The sequence below is a fragment of the Cavia porcellus genome, unplaced genomic scaffold (genome assembly GCF_034190915.1).
Source record: "Cavia porcellus strain 051 isolate PalLab524CR breed Dunkin Hartley unplaced genomic scaffold, mCavPor4.1 scaffold_5, whole genome shotgun sequence".
Classification (NCBI taxonomy): domain Eukaryota; kingdom Metazoa; phylum Chordata; class Mammalia; order Rodentia; family Caviidae; genus Cavia; species Cavia porcellus.
The window spans coordinates 54657003-54675753 of record NW_026947488.1 but is presented as its reverse complement, the minus strand read 5'-3'; the positions used below and the strand labels follow the sequence as shown (position 1 = coordinate 54675753).

The 18751-nt window shown below is 40.3% G+C and overlaps 1 protein-coding gene across 5 annotated transcripts in view; it reads right to left on the bottom strand.

The window, feature by feature from the left end:
• The window catches only part of Rad54l2 (RAD54 like 2), an 83696-nt gene that overhangs the window by 22299 nt on the left and 42646 nt on the right, over positions 1-18751 (bottom strand). For all 5 annotated transcript variants that reach the window (XM_013159943.3, XM_003476706.5, XM_013159944.3 and 2 more), the window contains 9 exons: positions 8576-8777; positions 7524-7663; positions 6921-7037; positions 6396-6622; positions 5298-5480; positions 5022-5155; positions 2939-3135; positions 1746-2088; positions 914-1091 (listed from right to left, as the gene is read on the bottom strand). In XM_013159943.3, coding sequence (XP_013015397.1) covers positions 914-1091; positions 1746-2088; positions 2939-3135; positions 5022-5155; positions 5298-5480; positions 6396-6622; positions 6921-7037; positions 7524-7663; positions 8576-8777 — 1721 coding nt within the window. The remainder of the gene's footprint in view (positions 1-913; positions 1092-1745; positions 2089-2938; positions 3136-5021; positions 5156-5297; positions 5481-6395; positions 6623-6920; positions 7038-7523; positions 7664-8575; positions 8778-18751) is intronic.

Here is an 18751-nt window from a genome sequence, read left to right as displayed (position 1 = left end):
TATTAGCCCCAATGACTGACACAAGAAAGGGAAAATTCTTAGCACATGGCAACACCAATGTGTTCGGTATATAATCAAAAAGCTGTGTCACAAGCTTTGCCCTCCTTTTTTAAAGTAAGTTTAATATTCTTATTCAAATGAAATTCTGTTTTCACTTCATGGCCATTAACTTCTCCCTATGAACAAAATCATCTGACTTATAGATGACAGAACAGATGTCATTTCAGAGACTATTTTTGGCAAGAGTTCCTAGGGAAGGGAAGGAAGGATATACTAGCCCTAAAGCACTGTCAGAAACCACTTGTGTTTTAGTTTCCCAGCTCTAGACTAAGATGATGGCTACAAAAGAAATACTTTGAAAGTCCATTATTTTCCAATGACTTATTGAAGTAGTGGTCAATTAAGAATAGCACCTACCAAATCTGCTGAGTGTAATCAGAAATACTAAGTCAAAGAAACAGGTCCCTCAACAACAGGATGAGAGAGATTTCAGCCTGATCACACCAATATATCAAATGGTCCATATTCCTAACCACTTAAGTTATGTTTATTGAAAACTGATTATACTAACAATCAAAAATTCCACCACCATAATATTCCACTACAACTCCCCTTTCCAAGTTAAAAAAATTTTTTTGGGAGAAAGAAAGTGATTTTTCAAGTTTGGCATAACAAACCGTGTGGCTGAATTGCACTGCAGTAGGAGGCATCACACTACTTCTGAATGGCAGCCCCGGAAATTACATGGCACACAATCAGCACATCTCTCTGTGGAGCCCCAAAGAGGATTCCCATGCAGTTTTAAACTGAGTAGCTCCTCTGATTTTATCCAGGTCTCCCAGCAGGAAAAAATCCTTGGGGATCATGTGCATCCCTGGTTCCCATTCCAGTTTTTCGTGAGGCCCCTACATACCTTGCAACACACACAGAAAGCCTTGAGAGGGTTCAGCCCCAGCCAGCCACTGCTCCCACAGTCTCGGAAGCGGTCCATGAACTGTGTATACAAATCTCTCTGGATCTTAGAGAGTCGCACCAGGATCACATTCTCTTCCTTGGCAGGGAGATGAATCTTCAGCACAGTGTGACCTCTCCTGCAAAGGGAAGGGGATCAGCAGTGACTACAAGTCAATGCAAAATAAAAACAGGGCCTTGCACTCCTATCACACCTCTCTCTCAAAGGTTTTAATAATCTGGCAAAATGCAGAGTTCTGCACTATGAGAAGAAACTCATCTAAGGATGAAAACTAAAGCAAGGAGAGAGATGGACTTGTCCCAAATCACGACTGACTTGGTGCAGGGACCAAAGGAATTGCAGGGCCTACCCCAATTCAGAGCTGCCTCTCTGAACTTTTTCTACATGTGCCAACTTAACAGGGAAAATGAAATGAAAACCTGTTTTTGACTAGTGTGAGTTATAGGTACTGATGCTGAAACTAGTAAAGCCAAACCCCCAAACCACCACTTCTACTTTAACCAAGTTAGCTCTCACTTGCTTTGCTCAGCAAGTAAACCAAGGTATCTTCAGTAACTTAAAGATAGATTCTGAATAAAGTGCTTCTACTCCAAACTTTCAGAGGATTGAAACACTTGATATCCATCATCTGCTAGTTATTTACACAAAGGAAAGTTTTACTACTGCCCACTAGGAAGGGGCCATGTCACTCTAACATCTGCCCTTCATAATGGCCTTGACTTGCCCACAGCACTTGTGAGGACTTGGAAAATGGGCCTTGAGCCTGACTTACCTCTGCACAAACCCCTCCAGGAGGCTGTGCAGGACATGACTCCGATACCGCATGAGGCGGACATCCTGAGGTGTGCTGTCAATACACTGACCATTCAGGATTGGGCGCTCAAACATGTTGCTGAATTCTTGCCGTGTGCCCAGAAAGTCTGGGCGCACGAAGTCCACCATGCACCAGTACTCGATGAGGTTATTCTGCAGGGGGTACCCGGTCAGCACCACCCGGCGGCGAGAGCGTATGTTCTTCAGAGCCTGGGAAGTGCTGGCCTGGCAGTTTTTGATGCGGTGTCCCTCGTCACAGATTACCACATCAGGACCAGGGCGGCATAAGGCCTTCTCAAACTCTAGGGAGGGAAGAGGATCCGGAGTCAGAGGGTAAGAGGGCCTGCTCTTAGTCAATAATATGAGAAGTAGGGGAGCACCCTGGAGGAGACAGAAGAAATGAAGGAAGTAGGAAAGCAAGAGTCAGCCCCCATTGGTGAAAGGGAGCCAGCCAACCAAGCTCCTACATGCTTGATGTGACACTAACCTGGCCACTGACCTCTGCAGTAAGTGTCCCCTAGCCTTCCTTTGCTTTGTCCTGGCTCCTTCTGAGGGCTGCCTGGTAGGAGCCAGCTAGAAGATAAGGTCTTCCTGCTGTTATTCATTAGTCACTGTTAAATGGCAAGTTCACCCCAGATCTACCACAGAAGCAAACCTACAACAAGCAATCTCATGGACAAAGAGACCTATAGAATAAACGGTCTCTAAACCCTTAAAACTTTCTTCCTCAAATGGGCAAAGATTCCTTGAGTGGGGTGGGGGATGGATTAGGAGGTGGTGATAAAAACAGAACTATGAGTGGAATGGTTTTCACTAAAAGCAATTCCATAAATTTACAAACATTTCTACTTTCCTGTACTCATATGAGTGATTTAAACTCTGTAAATATTTTCTTAATGCCTTCTCAAAACATCTCTAGAAAGTATAAATGGAATAGTTACTCTCCCCTGTTCTGTGACAGAAACAGGAACAGACGGAAGTTTCCCCTCAGGGTGGTACTAGAACTCATCTCACCCACATTAGAGACCAGGATTTCTGGTTCATAACAATTCACATCAATAAAGCACTTCATATCTGATAAAGTGCTATTAGCAGACCCTATTTCTTATTTCCTGAAATGCCCCAAAAGTATTTCCAGAATAGATGGCCCACCTCTCCGAAACTCCTGCTGTCGATCTTCCTCATCCAGATCAATGATAACAGGGTGAGAGCGTTTCTTGGTTTTCTTAGGTCTACCTGTAGCAAAGGATTTCTTCAAAGTGAGAAGTCTGTACATCTCGTACCCCATCAGCAGCACCCCTCCCTCTGAGACCCAATCAGCCATCACTTTAGCACGAGATGCCATTGTCCTGCAAGAGTAAACAGAGAAAATTATATTAGATGTGAATTATGTATCAATAAAGTTTTTCTTGCTTTCTTAAAGGTATGGGCTGAGGATACAGGTCAGTGGAAAGGTTCTTGATTTCCTAGCATGTACACAGACTAGGGTTCAATCCTCAGTATCAATAACAAAAAAAGAAGGAGGAAGAGAAGGAAGGAAGGAAGGAAGGAAGGAAGGAAGGAAGGAAGGAAGGAAGGAAGGAAGAAAGAAAGAAAGAAAGAAAGAAAGAAAGAAAGAAAGAAAGAAAGAAAGAAAGAAAAAGAAAAAAAGAAAGAAAGAAAGAAGAGAACACGCATTACTGCTTCTGCTGCTCCTCAGAAAGAATTTCAGAACTCCTTGTGGCAGCAAGGACTGACTGGCCAGCTGTCCAATGACTTTCCAAGCATCCTAGAAATACTAATTGTACTGAGGATGCATTTGATTATGTTTTTCTTTTCCAATCAGATTTTATTAGTACACTTTAGATTATACAATGATCACATTCATCATAGAGAATTTGTATCTGTACATAATATAACTTGTTTTTTTCCATCTCATCCCCCTACCCTCCCTTCAACTCCTTTTCCCTTCCCCATTTATAAAACTTTGTTTCCATTTTTCTTTTTCTTTACTTTTTCTTTCTATCCTTCCCACACCTTTCCTTGTTCCCCTCCTCATCTGAACTATTTTCTTCCTATTTCACAATACCTATTATACATTTTGGTTCTTATTTACACTTCTGGTTTCTCATATCAGAAAAACAATGTGACATTTTCACATGTTCACTTGATTACTATCCATGGTTAAACAGCAAGAAACAGTAATTCAATGAGAGAAGGCAAGACAAAAAAATGTTATCTCCCTTGAATATACACTCATGACTACAATCCAACATTTGAGAGAGTTCTTCAAGTTATTCCCTTGATAAACACAAAGTAACTGAAAGAAAGGCAGTATACCTACCCTTTCCAGGCTGTAGTACATAGAGGACAATGAAAAACAGTAAAAGGGCAAGAGCAGCAGAAATCAGATGACCTAAAGCAGTATCACACCACCCCTAACCACCTGAGCCCTCCTTTTGTTTCATTAATCACATGTAGACTATAAGTCCTGAAACCTAAGAAAGCAGTGTAGGTGATCAACCACTTGCTGGGTCATTCGGAGTCTCCAGAAAACAACATCTACCTTCTAGGTTATCTATGTCAAGAAGCAGCTTTAGATTTTTGGAAATCAGGTTGACAGTACAGAATGGAAATATAAATAATTTTATTTATGGAAATATAAATAATTTTATTTAAGCCTAATACTAAGTTTACACCTTTCAAAGGTCTGCAAGTTGTATTATTAAAAGTCAACCGGGACTGGGGATTTAGCTCAGCGGCACAAGCACCTGCCTTGCAAGCAGGTAGTCATGAGTTCGATCCCTGGTACCGGTAAAAAGGAAAAAGACAAAAAAAAAAAAAAAAAGTCAAAAGTCAACTATACATGAATGGCTATAAAATGATATTAACAGATTTCTAAAAAAGATAAATGCAAAAAGTTAAAAGACTGAAAGTTCTATTCTATCATGCTGAATTTTATTACGATGCACATTGGAAAATGTACCATGGCTTCATTTTTCATGCCATAAAAGAACCCTAAAGCAGAACACCAATAAGAAAACCTCCCAGGCTGCATAACTCTGGCTTCACTGAACAGTTTTAGGTAAAGGAGAAAAAAAATAAAATGAGTAGCAAGAACAGAAAGAGGGATACATCAAGAAACCAAAGGAATCTGTGAGGATGATGTACACATTCAAATAGACTGCCCGACAGCTGGGTCCCTGAGAGAAACCTCGAAAGAAGGGGCAGAGAGAGGAGAAGGCAGGCCACCTACTTGTGCTCATCGTTCAGAATGTGAACTTTAAAAAACCGAGGCTGGACTTCTTCGGGCTTGTTGTCAGCTGGAAGGGCTTCAGGAGCTGGGAGCCACATGTTGAACTCTGCCAGCCAATTCTGGAGGGTATTAACCTGTCAGAAAGCCAAGTTCAAAAAAGCATTTTAAGGAACAAGCTCAAAGCTGAGCTCATCAAGATTTTTAGTGCTGAACAAAAACATTAATGCAGAGTTTTTTAGAGGGATAACTAAGCAGAGTCTTCCCCAAAACTCTTACCGGCACAATGGCAAGGACGGTTTTGGCTGGCGTGTGGCGAAAAAGAACATCAATGAAGGAGATCACTTGCAAAGTTTTCCCCAGACCCATGCTGTGGGCTAGGATACAGCCAAAGCCACTACTGGTCTTAAACCTCTCCAGGGACTCCACCAAGTTATCATACAGGAACCGGATCCCACCAATCTGACCAGGGACAAACAGAAAAGTGTGAGAAAAGCTGGCAAAGACCAGCACTCTGGTGTTATTCACTTAGCAATTGGTAGAATTAAGTCAGTGTGCAAGTATGATAATAGATAGCTGGTATGCAATAGACTTTTTTTTAGTACCAGGTATTGAACTCAGGATCTTGTGCTTGTCAGGCAGGCACTTATGCCACTAAGCTATATCCCCAGCTGTCAGATAGCTGGTATGGATGAAGAAGTTTCCCTGTACCTGTCTAGTCTATTGGCTGGTGCTGTGATACTAGAGAAAACACAGAGAAGCATTCAACTGGTATAATGTCCCATCTGATGCCAGACTTTGCAGTACCAAACTTCTAACGGTCTTTCATTCAGCCTGGCTGCCCTCAGCCTTGGGGATGGAAATACCTCTGGGAAGCCTATTACAAAGAGTTCTTGATGTGAAGTTCTAACTTGAGCCAATTTGTGTCTTCATGGAACTTTGACTCACTGGTCCTCAGTTCTAGGAACTGGACCAATGCAAATTATTCTGTTCCCAACCAGCATAGGGGCCCTCTAACATCTGACTCTAACATCTCTTCTGAATCCATGCAATCCTAATTAATGCACTACTTTCCAGAAAGCCTCTCAAGCTCCTCCTTGCTGATCCCACAGGAGAAGGCACAAGACTGTTAGGCCAAAACCTCCCACTGACTTCTACATGACAAGGGAAACCCAGGGCTTGTCTCTTCTCTTTACCTGCCCTTGTATTCATGGGATCTTGAAGAATCAACTTCCAGGAGGAAGTGTCAAACATTTTTAATAGCTACTCATAAGGTTAAATAAGTACTTCATAGACTTTGATGCTAAAATCACCAGCAGACAATGTTTCCACAAGGAAAGAGATAAAAAAGGGGAGGAGAGACAAGATCTGTTGTACCTGATGAGGTTTCACAGCTCTTGCCAACTGTGGGGCCAGGAAGACATTCTCCTCCTCTGGAGGGTGGTTGAGGTTGACGAGGACTCGCCCAAGAGCATCATGCTGGTTTAAGGCATCATTCACATGAGTGCCACCCTTCTCCTCTTCCTCGTCCTCCTCGCTAACAGACTCACTGCTGTCTACAATGTGCAGAGTATCCTCCTCTCCAGAGCTCAGTTCAATCACCTCTGAGGCAGTGAAAAAAAAAAAAAAACCAAGGAGCACAGATTATTTATTGCTGGTTGTTAAAGTATAGAAACTCAGAATTTGCCATCACTTATAAAAACTGAGTTTTTAAAAAAAATTTCTCTTTTCCACCTTCCTTTCAAGATAAGGAAAAAGCTAAAATTACTAAGGTAACTCAGAGAAATCTATCAAACCTAATCCCCAAGCCAGAGAAAGGACTGAACTCTTCCCAAAGGGCAGCTAATCTCAAGATAAACATCCAGTCAGAAGGAAAGGGAGGCATCTCTGGCTTGATCTTACCATCTCGACTGCTTTTTTCATCCTCACTGCCACTGCTACTGTCCAAGCAAATGACTTCCTGGGACAAGACCCGAGGAGGCAATTGAGGACCATCACTTGCTCTTAAGACAATTTCCTCTAGGAAAAGAAAGAAGGAAAGGAATGTCAAACCACATTTAGCTCAAACATTTTTCCCAAAATGATTCATCACCCTGCCTTTGCTACTGTCATAGGAAATTTCCACTGGGAAGAAACTCAGATGGCATCTCAAAACATCAGGCCTCTTTCCACATTCCTTTTCTCTACTAATGTTTTCTTCCTATCTACCTGATCATTGGAAAACGTACTAATCCCTCGAAACATTAAGATTCAAAGCTACATGCAAAAATCTCAATAAAATCAATCTGTTTATCCATAATTGCACCCTCCTTTCTCTGCCATTTTTTTGAGACTGGGTGTCCCTATATAGTTCAGGTTAGCCTCAAGCTTGCTACATACTCAGGCTAGTCTGGAGCTAACAAGCTGAATGACTTAATGGACTCCTGAGAAGCCACAATTTTATTCCATATCTGTGTTTGACCACTGTAGGAGCCCAGGGCCTTTTCTGCCACCTCTTCTGCTCACCAGGGAGGAACTCCAGGGGAACAGTAGGAATGGGAGCTGCATAATCTTTCCTCTGCTGTTCCAGGCGCTTCCTCCTTTCCAACTCTTCCTGCTGTGCTGCTTTGGTAACAGGCTCCAACTGATCCTCCCGGAGTAGCTTTCTAAAAGAGAGAGACCACTTGAGTTTACTTAAGATTTCAGCCATGGTTAAGGGGGAAAAAATGGTGTCAGCAGTGTAATGGCGAGCTAGAGAGGGAAATCGCCATTGCCAAGCTCAAAGAACCAAACAGAAGGAGAGCCCACTTCAGCCCACCAAACGTACAAAATGGGCAGGATAGGGGTGGGGGTTGACTTCTGGTGGTTCTAGGCTAACATATTTTCCATATTATTTAACTTCTTGATAGCCATCCCTGTCATCTTGTCTCTGCACATAACAGATAAAGTAAAACACAGTATCATTCATAAAAGTGAAAGTATTAAAAACAAAACTGTTACATAGAAAAGTAAAAATATAGGGATTCTACATCTTTACTCTCAAGCTTAGAGTAATACTTTCAAGCTGCATATATGTTTTAAAAAAGAAAAAAGGAGCAGGAGAAAATGACCACTTATTTCCTTTCAGTGGCACTCACTATTATTGGTAGAGGAAAGGATTGTTGGGGATTTGGATAATTAAGTTCACATTTGCTCAAGACAGAAGACCTGCTTTGAGCCAGACAGCCACTCCTTACCACCAATTTGAAGTTGCTTTCTAAAAACAATTTTTAAATGTTTTCTTGTTTGAGACATAATGAAAAAGAAACAGAAAGTCTATGTGAGAACACCCTATCATCCTTGGGCCACCATTCAAGACTCCTCAGTGGTGATCAAGGCCTTTCCACAGCTTCATTGCATCCTTAAACAGTCCCTCTCCGTGGTCCTAAACTCATCTTCTCTAGGAAGGGCACATAACTGGGCACTTCTTCCTTCAGAGAGAGGACTGTTCTATCCAAACCAGTCCTGCTACTGCCAGCCTTACAACAAAGTTAATACCTCTACCATGCACCTCTCCTTTTGACCATAGAACAGCTCACCTTATGTTTCTCCTCATGTGAGAGGGCTTCTGGGCTCTCTTCTTTTTGGGGTCCTCAGAGGCTAGGATCTTGCCTTGGTGGTGCCTAAGCTGCTCTGAAGGCTCAGACTGAGATGAGGTAGTTGAAGTGCACCGTGGTGGTCGCTGTCCATCTTCCCCCAGCTGGGCATGCTCAGAACCACACATGCTTTCCAGGGATAAGTCTGAAAAACCAAGGGGAAAGACATGACTTTACTTTGGGGGGAGCAGGAGTGATGCCAGACACACCTGAGTTTGAATTTCAACTCAGCAACTTATTAGCTGGTAAACTAAGGCAAGTAATATTTCCTTTAACATTGACGGATACATAGCTATAAAATGATGACAGTGATACATTTTAGAGCGGTCATGAGGATTAAATAGTGTGCGTGCACCTAGAACCAAGCATGGCCCACTACAAATGACAGCCTGTGCTTTTACAATCACTTAGCACTACAGAGAGAAGAGGCTTCACAGTCTCAGGATACAAGAAAGGCACAAAGCCTGAGCAGCTGTGTTTCAAATGCAGCTCACACTCACTGTGTGACATTAAACAAGTTCCTCACCTCGTGTCTGCCCACAGGGAGAATATCCCTCCATGGTTTCCCTGATATGATATGCTCAGATATGTGCTCTGCTAACTACAACATATGTGTGACCAAGGCACTGCAGTTGAATCTGGACCCAAGTGAAGCAGGAAAGGTGGTGCAGTACTCAGCATTTGCACATGAACACATGAGTTTGACTAGGTTTTAGTAGTGACTCAGTAGTGGAAGGGCCTTGACCACCACTGAGGAGTGCCTATGTAGTGGGTTCCAATATTCCAGATCCTGGAAAGCAACTACTCATTGAAAAGCAGAGAATATTTTTTTTTTTTGACTGATTTGTTTCGTTCTTTTCTTTTTTAACCCCCATTGGCTTTTGATGTCTTTTCCTCCTCCCGCTTCCCCCTCCTCTTCTTCCTCCTCCTTCTTCATTCTTCTCTCTGGTTTTCCTTTTCTTCTCTTTTTTTCTGTTACTTTTATCTAAAGCCTATCAATTTTCTTTTACTCCTTAAGATAGGATATTTTATTTCATTTTTCTCTTCTTCTCATCTTCCTTCCTTTTATTTTCCAATTTTTTTCTTTTTCCTCCAAAATTCTATTGAAAGTATGGGCAGTGGAAGTAACCAATGTGAGGACAGTTTCAGAAAGCAAAAGTTTGATGCAGTTGACCATATATAATATTCAGAGATACCCTAAAAACAAGAGAACATGGAAAATGGATCCAAAAGAGAAGTCTAAGATTAACTGAATTAGAAAAAAACTAGATGGGGGCTGGGGATTTAGCTCAGCAGCATAAGCGCCTGCCTTGCAAGCAGGCAGTCGTGAGTTCGATCCCCGGTACTGATAAAAAGGAAAAAGACAAAAAAAAAAAAAAAAAGAAAAGAAAAGAAAAGAAAAGAAAAGAAAAAAACTAGATGATATGAATGACCTAAAAAAAAAAATCTGCTTAGGGCGGGTAGCTCATTAAATGTAATCCCAGCACTGGGAAGATTGAAGCAGGAGGATCACTGTGAGTTCAAGACCAGCCTGGACTACAAAGTGAGCTCAAGGTCAACCTAACCTGCATAATGAGATCCTGTCTCAAAAAGACAAAAAAAAAAAAAAAAAAAAAAAAAAAAAAAAAACTGCAAGGATAGGGAAAAATTCAACATACAGGTAAGCAAAGCATATGCAGCCACAACCTAAAAAGAACTTCTTCACGACACATCAAAGTCAAAAACCCAGAAGTCCACCCGGTACAAAAAAAAAAAATCATCTACAAAGATAAGCCCATTAGAATTACTGTAAATTTCTAAGTACAAATGGTAGAAAATAGGAGGGAAATTCTTCAAGTCCTGGAAGAAAACAACTTCCAACCCAAACTGATATAGCCTCCAAAACTATCTTTCAAAATTGATGGAGAAACAAAGTCTTTCTAAGACCAAGAGCACCTTAAGAAATTCATGACTACAAACCCAGCAACCAAAAGTTTTCTAGGATATCCTAGAAATACACAACGAAGCCAACATTGCTTTAAAAAAAAAAAAGTCTACTAGAATAAAATATTCTAGGTAGGGTGACAGCTAAGCAGAAAAAGAAAAAAATCAGTAACAGGAAAATAATGTAATAATATGCATAAGTCAGTAACTTTCAGTAATAACTCTTAATGTGAATGTTCTCAACTATCCAATGAAAACACAGATCAGAAGATTGAATCAAATACAGGCATACTGTATACAAGAAACACATTTAACCCAAAAGGAAATTCAGATTAAAAATCAAAGGATGGAAAACATGACTCCATGCAACAGGAGTCCCAAAACAAGATGGTATAGCTATCCTACTCTCAGACAGAGTGGGCTTCAAATCAAAACTGATCAAAAGAAGCAAAGAGGGGCTGGGGATTTAGCTCAGCAGCATAAGCACCTGCCTTCCAAGCAGACAGTCGTGAGTTCGATCCCTGGTACCAATTAAAAAAAAAAAAAAAACGAAGCAAAAAAAGGTCACTACATATTGGTTAAACAATTAAACAGGAAAAGATAACAATTATAAACATACGGTGGACCCTTGAGTTACAACCAGCCTCACATACAACAATTTGGGTTATGACTGGAGTTTTAGGTTTAACTTATGACCAAAGTCTTGAGTGATGACCCAAATACTAGCCACTTGTGCAGTTGTAAAAAAAAAAAAAAAAAAGACTCAAGACTGCAGCACTTCCAGGGAGAACCAGCAGCAGCTCCTGAGATCTGCGCCATGTTGGAACTTAGGATGCTGGGAAGCCAAGCAAGCATCTCCCCTCCCTGGTAATTGGTGGCAGTGTGGCAGACTGCGGCCCTTCCAGGGGGAGAACCAGCAGCATCTCGTGAGAGCCGTTCCATGTTGGAACTTAGGACGCTGGGAAGCCAAGCAAGCATCTCCCCTCCCTGGTAATCGGTGGCAGTGTGGCAGACCGCAGCCCTTCCAGGGGGAGAACCAGCAGCAGCTCCTGAGATCCGCACCATGTTGGAACTTAGGACGCTGGGAAGCCAAGCAAGCATCTCCCTTCCCTGGTAATCGGTGGCAGTGTGACAGACTGCAGCCCTTCCAGGGGGAGAACCAGCAGCAGCTCCTGAGATCCACGTCGTGTTGGAACGTAGGACCCTGGGAAGCAAAGCAAGCCCCTCCCCTCCCCTCCCTGATAAGCAGTGGTAGTCTGGCAGACTGCGACCCCTCCAGGGGGAGAACCAGCAGCAGCTCCTGAGATCCACACCATGTTGGCATTTAGGATGCTGTGAAACCAAACAACCAGCCTGCCTCCCTGCTAAGCAATAGTGAACCTACTGATGCACGGCCTATAGTCAAATATCCCACTTTCCCTACCCCGCTTCTCCTGCATGCCGCCGCCCCCCCACCGCCTATTAGCAAATGGGAACCAGAAATCTGAGTGTCTCCTGGGAGGTTGACCATAGCAAATAAGGGGGACTTCCTTCTACCATCTCTTTGAAGGCAAATATTTTTATTACTGTTTTGCTCTTTTCTGATTAATGGTACTGCTCTATTCAATATTCTGTTTGGTAAGTTCTATAATGTTCTATATTTCATCTCAATCTGATATACGTGATTGAAAGGACTATTATAAAGATAACAAAATAAAATAAAAAAAAAGACTCACAATGCCAGAAAAGTATACATAAGTGTCAGACTGAACCCAGAATACAGTGTTTGTGGACGTGATTTCAGTCACTGCTTTACGTAATCACTACAATTACTGTATTAAAATGACCCCCAAAAAGCTAGAAAGGAAGCTAAGAAAGAAAGGTAAGATAAAGAAAGCAATCACAATCAAAAAGAACAGTGTTAAAGACAGAAACAGACAACCTTAGATCTGTTTGTTTGTTTGTATGTATGGATGTACATACATACATATGCATGTATATATGTATCTATGTATGTATTTATTTGAAATAGAATCTCACTGTGTAGATAAGGCTAGCCTTGAACTCATTGTGTAGTCCGGGCTGGCCTCAAACGTGTGGCAATCCTCCTGCCTCAACCTCCTGAGTGCTGGAATTATAGGTGTGCGCCATCATGCCTGGCCTAGACCAGTTTTTAATTCTGACACCTCGTGAGCCAGAAGCAGGTCTTAGGAGGCTACAGACTTTCCCAAGGAGAGAAAAGACACCACAGAGCCAAATCTCTAATGTTCTTCTGAAAGGGGACTCTGCTTCCAAACAGTAACCACCTCCATTTCATCCTCCCTTCCTGCAAGCCAAAGATGTCAACTCGAATGGTGAGTACAGTATGAAACTGTTGTTTCTGGTAAACCATACACGTTTTATAACTTTTTGGTGAACATATTAGGAAAATTATTGGTGTTTCTGATAAATTATGCACATTATACAACTCTTTATTAGGAAAATGTTAGTTTGGGGGTGTGTTGGGTGGTTCAGAATGCATTATGGGTATTTCTATTATTTCTTATAGGTAAAATAGTCTTGACTTACAACCAACTTGAGTCACAACCAGCCTTCATGTATGAATTGAGCTCGTAAGTCAAGGGTCCACTGAATATGCACCAAATACTTGTGTACCTAATTTCATTAAAAAACACTATTGAACTTAGAAGACCAGATAACATTAACACAGTTATAAGGGGGGGGGGGTCTCGACATCCTATTATCACAAACAGATCAACTAGATTAAAAAAATTAACACAGAAATATCAGACTTGAACCACAACTTTGAACAAACGAACTTAATAGAAATGTACAAAGTGTACCACCCAAAAAGCCCAGAATATACATTCTTCCCAGTTGCATTTTCTTGAAAACAGACCACATACTAGCCCATATAGGATGCTTAAATAAAAACAAAAGAATCAAAATTATTCCTTGTATATTATAATGCACTAAAACTAGAAAGCAATGGCAAAGAAAACCACAGAAATTATGCAAACTTATAGAGATTTGATTTGATTTGATTGATTGATTGATTGATTTAGTACCAGGAATTAAACTCAGGACCTCCCATTTGCCAGGCAGGCACTATGCCACTAAATTATAATCCCGGGCCCCTACACAGAGATTTTAAAATACACTGTTAAATAATCAGTAAGTCACAGACTAAATCAAGGAAGACATTAGTTCCTATAACCAAATGATAATGCTAGTACTAGAACCTATGGAATACAATGAAAGCAATCCTAAGAGAAAAATTTATAGCTGTGAATGCCCATATCAGAAAAACAGAGATCCCAAATCAGTAACATAATGATGCACCTCAAAGTACTGAAAAGATAAGAACAGTTCAAATCCAAAGCTAGTACAAGGAAGAAAATCATAAAATTCAGAGCAGAAATTAATGAAATTGAAACTAAAAAAAAAAAAAACAATACAAGGGCAAAGCAAAGCAAGAAAAGTGGTGTGAGTTCAAGGCCAGCCCGGGACCCAGCAATACAAAACAACAATACAATGAAACAATGAATAGCTGAATCGTTGAAAGAATAAACAAAATGGACACAACCTTAGCCAGTGCAATCTGAAATGAGAATAGGGAAATCACAAGACAATGCTAAAATTTAGAAGATAACTGGTATCACTCTGAAAACCTATACTCCAATAAACTGGAGAGTTCAGAAAAAATGTTTAGATTCCTATATGCATAGGAATTACCAAAACTGAACCAAGAAGTTATAAAAATTCTTCAATTAATGAAATTAATTGAAGGAATAGAATGATACTCAGTTCTTAAATGTTTTCATTTTGCAATTTGGTTCACAAACAGAAATGTTTGGCAAAACTTTGTGCTTGTTTGTAAACTCTGTATCAGGTGACAAACATGAACATCATCATCTTTCCTACTTAAGCACAAACATGGCCATCTTTGCCAAAATCATAGAACAAATTAAGTTCATGAACCAAGGTATCACTGTACTTCTAAACTCCTTTCTTAAAGCTAATGAGATAGGAAATTAGGGTATGACAAAACTGGCTGAGTAAATGGGCATGAGCCATTAATTACAAGACCCCAGAACACATGTTCAGGACAGTTCCTCAAGCTCTGCACACGAACTTTTTTTAAGAACTCAAAGAAGTTTTCAATAGGATGGCCCAGACCTGAATCAGCCTGAGCCACAGGATTATTGCACCACCTCTCAGTACCTGTAAGTAGAGTTCTCTTGATTCTTCTTAAGATTGGACTGTGTAAAAGGACACAGATCTCATGAAGAACTCATTATTGTAGCTTTCCTCACAATAGCCTGTCCTGTGTCCTTCAAGGTGTACTTTATCTTTTTTTGTCTTCCTTTATTCAGCACAAGCTCATTCTGCAGAGCTAGTTTCTCTTTCACTCTTCATTTTTACTTTTTCAAGTGAAGTGTGTCACCACTTTTTGCTCATTTCATTCAATTCTTTGAGATAAAAAGAACCTGCAACCCAACTCCAGAAGGAAATGCACACACCACAAAATCCAATAACATTTATTTGGCAAGCCACTTTTGGAAGGAGCTACCCAGTAACACTAGCAATAACTTGATTTCAAAAACAGTTGAGGATTTAGCTTTAAAAAAAAACCTACAGATGAATCTCTTTAACGAAAATAGATGCAAAAATCCATGACAAGTCATGGGCAAACAAAACGCAGTGAATCATTAAAAGATCATACTTCATGAGAAAGTAGGGCCACGGATATAGCTCAGTTGGTATGGTGCCTGCCTGGCAAATGCAATGCCCTAAGTCTGATTCCCCATACTAAAAAAAAAGAAAGAAAGAATTATTAGATCATAACAAAGTAAGACTCATCTCAGGGATGCAAGGATGGGTCAACATATAAAAAACAATAAATGTAATACATCATACAAATGGAAGAAAGGACAAAAATCACCTCAATAGATGCAGAAAAAGCCTGTGGCAAAATCTAATACCCAGCCAGGTGTGGTAGTGCATGCCTGTAACCCCAGCACTGAAGAGGCTGAAGCAGGATATCCACCAGGCCAGCCTGTACTACATGAGTTCCAGGCTAGCCTGGACTACACAGTGAAACCTTGTCTCAAAAAAACCAAAAATAAATAAATAAATAAAATTTTAAAGAACCTTTTATACCTGAGGATGATAGGTATAAAAGGACTTTCTCTCAATGTGATAAAAGCCACTTGTGACAAATCAATGACAAACATCATGTTAAAAGTGGAAAATCTGAAAGCTCTTCCTCTAAACTCAGGAGCAAGACAAGGATGCTATCTCCCCCTCCAGCTCAATATAATACTCAAAACAGCCAGAGCAATCAGTTAAGATAAAGAAATAAAAAGGGTAAGTATAAGAATGAAGAAGTCAAACTATCCTTATTTGGAGAAGACATGACATTTTATATAGAAAACTCCAAAAAAATCCCACCAAAAATCACTAGAACAAATTCAGCAAGGTAGCAAGGATACAAAATCAAGAAACAAAAATCAGTATCATTCCTATACACCAATAATTAACCCATTGAGAAAAAATTGAACATTTAAATAGGGTAATTTTATGTTATATATATCTTACCACATTATATACAAATGGTTTGATCCTACCATAAGGGGAACAAGCTGGACATCAAAGGCTACATATTACATGATTCCAGTTATACAAAATGCCAGAACAGACAAACCTTTAGAGAGGAACGTATATTAGTAATTGCCAAGGGTAGAGGAGGAGTAGGGAAGTAACAGGAGTTACTGTTTCTGGATAATGAGGTTTCTTTTTGTAGTAATAAAAATGTTCTGAAATTATACAGCAGTAAAGGAAGTACAAACTTCCATTTATATTTACTACATAGTATCTTTAGTGTATTTATTAAACACCCCAAAAATTGGAATTGTATACTCCAAAACGTGAAGATTATATGAATTATATCTCAATATAAAATTATTAAAGCTGGCTTAGCACTTCTGTTTCTAATTAAAATACTGTACCTTGAACAAACAATGCTTACATCAAGAATAATTAGAAATTTATTCTCAAATTAAAAAAAAACAGAAAAAAAAAGTTTAAAGCTATTAAAGAAATGCTGAGACAACTAGTGTCTAAGGGATACACTGCAAAGAAGATATCAAAGGGGCTGAGGATTTAGCTCAGCGGCATAAGCGCCTGCCTTGCAAGCAGGCAGTCGTGAGTTCGATCCCTGGTACCGATAAAAACGAAAAAGACCAAAAAACAAAAAACAAAAAAGAAGAAATCAAAAGTGGTGAGCCCGCAGTCCTGCAGCTACTTTCCTCTTCTGCTACCAGTCTCCGGATGCCAGAGTAAGAAGCTGAGAATTGCAACATAGATCTCTTACTAAGAGGTAAAGAAAGCTAGAGTGTCACTAGTTCATGAGGCTTTTAAACTAAAATGTGATGCAAAGAGAAAGACAAATCTAAGGCAAAAATAATGAGTACACTGTCTGCTGAAATTAATTGCTGTCTCCTAAAGCTGAGTGAGGTGGCAGCCTAAGAACTTAAACAGGAGGTCACTGAAAACCAGGAGGGTATTTTGGCAAACTCAAGGTATAAAGGAGACAAAAAATAAGAATCCAGAAATCCTTTCCCCTTGTGTTTGAGTGGACTCATGACTACTTAAACCAATAGAATAAGCAAAAGTGACACTATGTAACTACTAAAACTAGGTCATAAAAGTCAATACAAGGGCCAGGGAAACAGCTCAGCAGCACAGTGCTTACCTGGCAAACATAAAGTCCTGACTTTGATTCCCTGTAAGAAAAGAAAGGAAGGTCTAGTGCAGGACTTAAGCTAGGGTACTTTATTAATTGTTCTTTGGGACAGACTTTTTGTTGTCTCACTGGATGGTGAGAGTGCTAATAAGGTGTTAATGAGATCTTTTCACTCTGGCAGATCTGGGAAATTCCTATGACATTGCTCTTCCTTTAGCACTGTTAGACTACTAGTGTCTCTCTTCTGTTCTTAATCCAGTAACTGTTGTTATCTGACAAGTCCAGGGTGGTGCATGCATGCATGCATGGTCAACCTTGTAGTCACAGATTCATGGAGTTACTCCCTTGGACCTCTAAGATCTGCTTTTTTGCATAACTGTCTTCTTTCTAACGCTCTTTCTAAAATTTTGGCTACCTCATCTGCTCCAAACCCTGATCTCTGCTTCTTTAGCTTAATGGTGTTTTTTTCGACTCCAGCTATTTGTGCTGCAGAAGGAAACTGCTCACAGGTAGAATGCTGGACAATCAGGCTCACCTTGTAAACTTCTTGTGCTGCCTGTTTGATACAGGCATCAAAATCATCTCCTGTATACCTTGCCCATTTTTGTCATTGTTTATACATTGTTTACAGTATGCCTATTATTGTGACTGTATTACAAATTACCCTAAAACTTTGCATCTTAACCAATCATTGATGATTTTGAGGAAGGTGTTTTGGAAAATAGTAGCTGGACACTTTTTCTCCTAAGCAGTTGTAGGTCTCTGAAGACTGGACATACAGATGACTTACATGGCTGAGTTATTGCTGGTTGTTGGTGTAAGTTCAGCTGACTGTGCTTTCTGGAGTGCCCATATAACAGTCAGTTGCTCTATGTGTCACTTTTTATGTGGTGGATGAGGGTACTAAATGCAGCATCCCAGATTACAAAGCAGGTTTTTCCATTGGCTTTTTTTTTTTTTTTCTTTCCATATTTGGGAACAGAGAACAGGGAATGTTGACTAGCAGATACTATGAAAGACAGAGCTAAAATACACGTGAGCCCTGACACTGCAGCCTGAAAAGAGCATCATATGAGGTTATGCCTTGACAAAACAAATAAACTAATGCATGTCACAAGTTTTCTCAACCACTTCATCAGTTAACTCTTAAAGCAAAAGTTTGGACAGTAAATTCTGGTCAGATGATGACAGGAAAAACTCTTTCCAGTTGGCCATATTAAAAATAAAACAAGCCAGGAGTGGTTGTACATGCCTGTAATCTCAGCAGTCTGGGAAGCTGTGAAGGGAGTATCACAAGTTTGACCCCAGCCTGGGAATTTAGGGACCTAGTGAGATCCCCTCTCGAAAAGTAAAAGGAGAGAGGGGAGGGGAGGGGAGGGAGAGGAAGAGAGGGGAGGGGAGGGAAGATGAACTGAGGAGTAAAAAGTCCATCAGTTCAATCCATAGTACCACAAAAAATTAACTAAGTA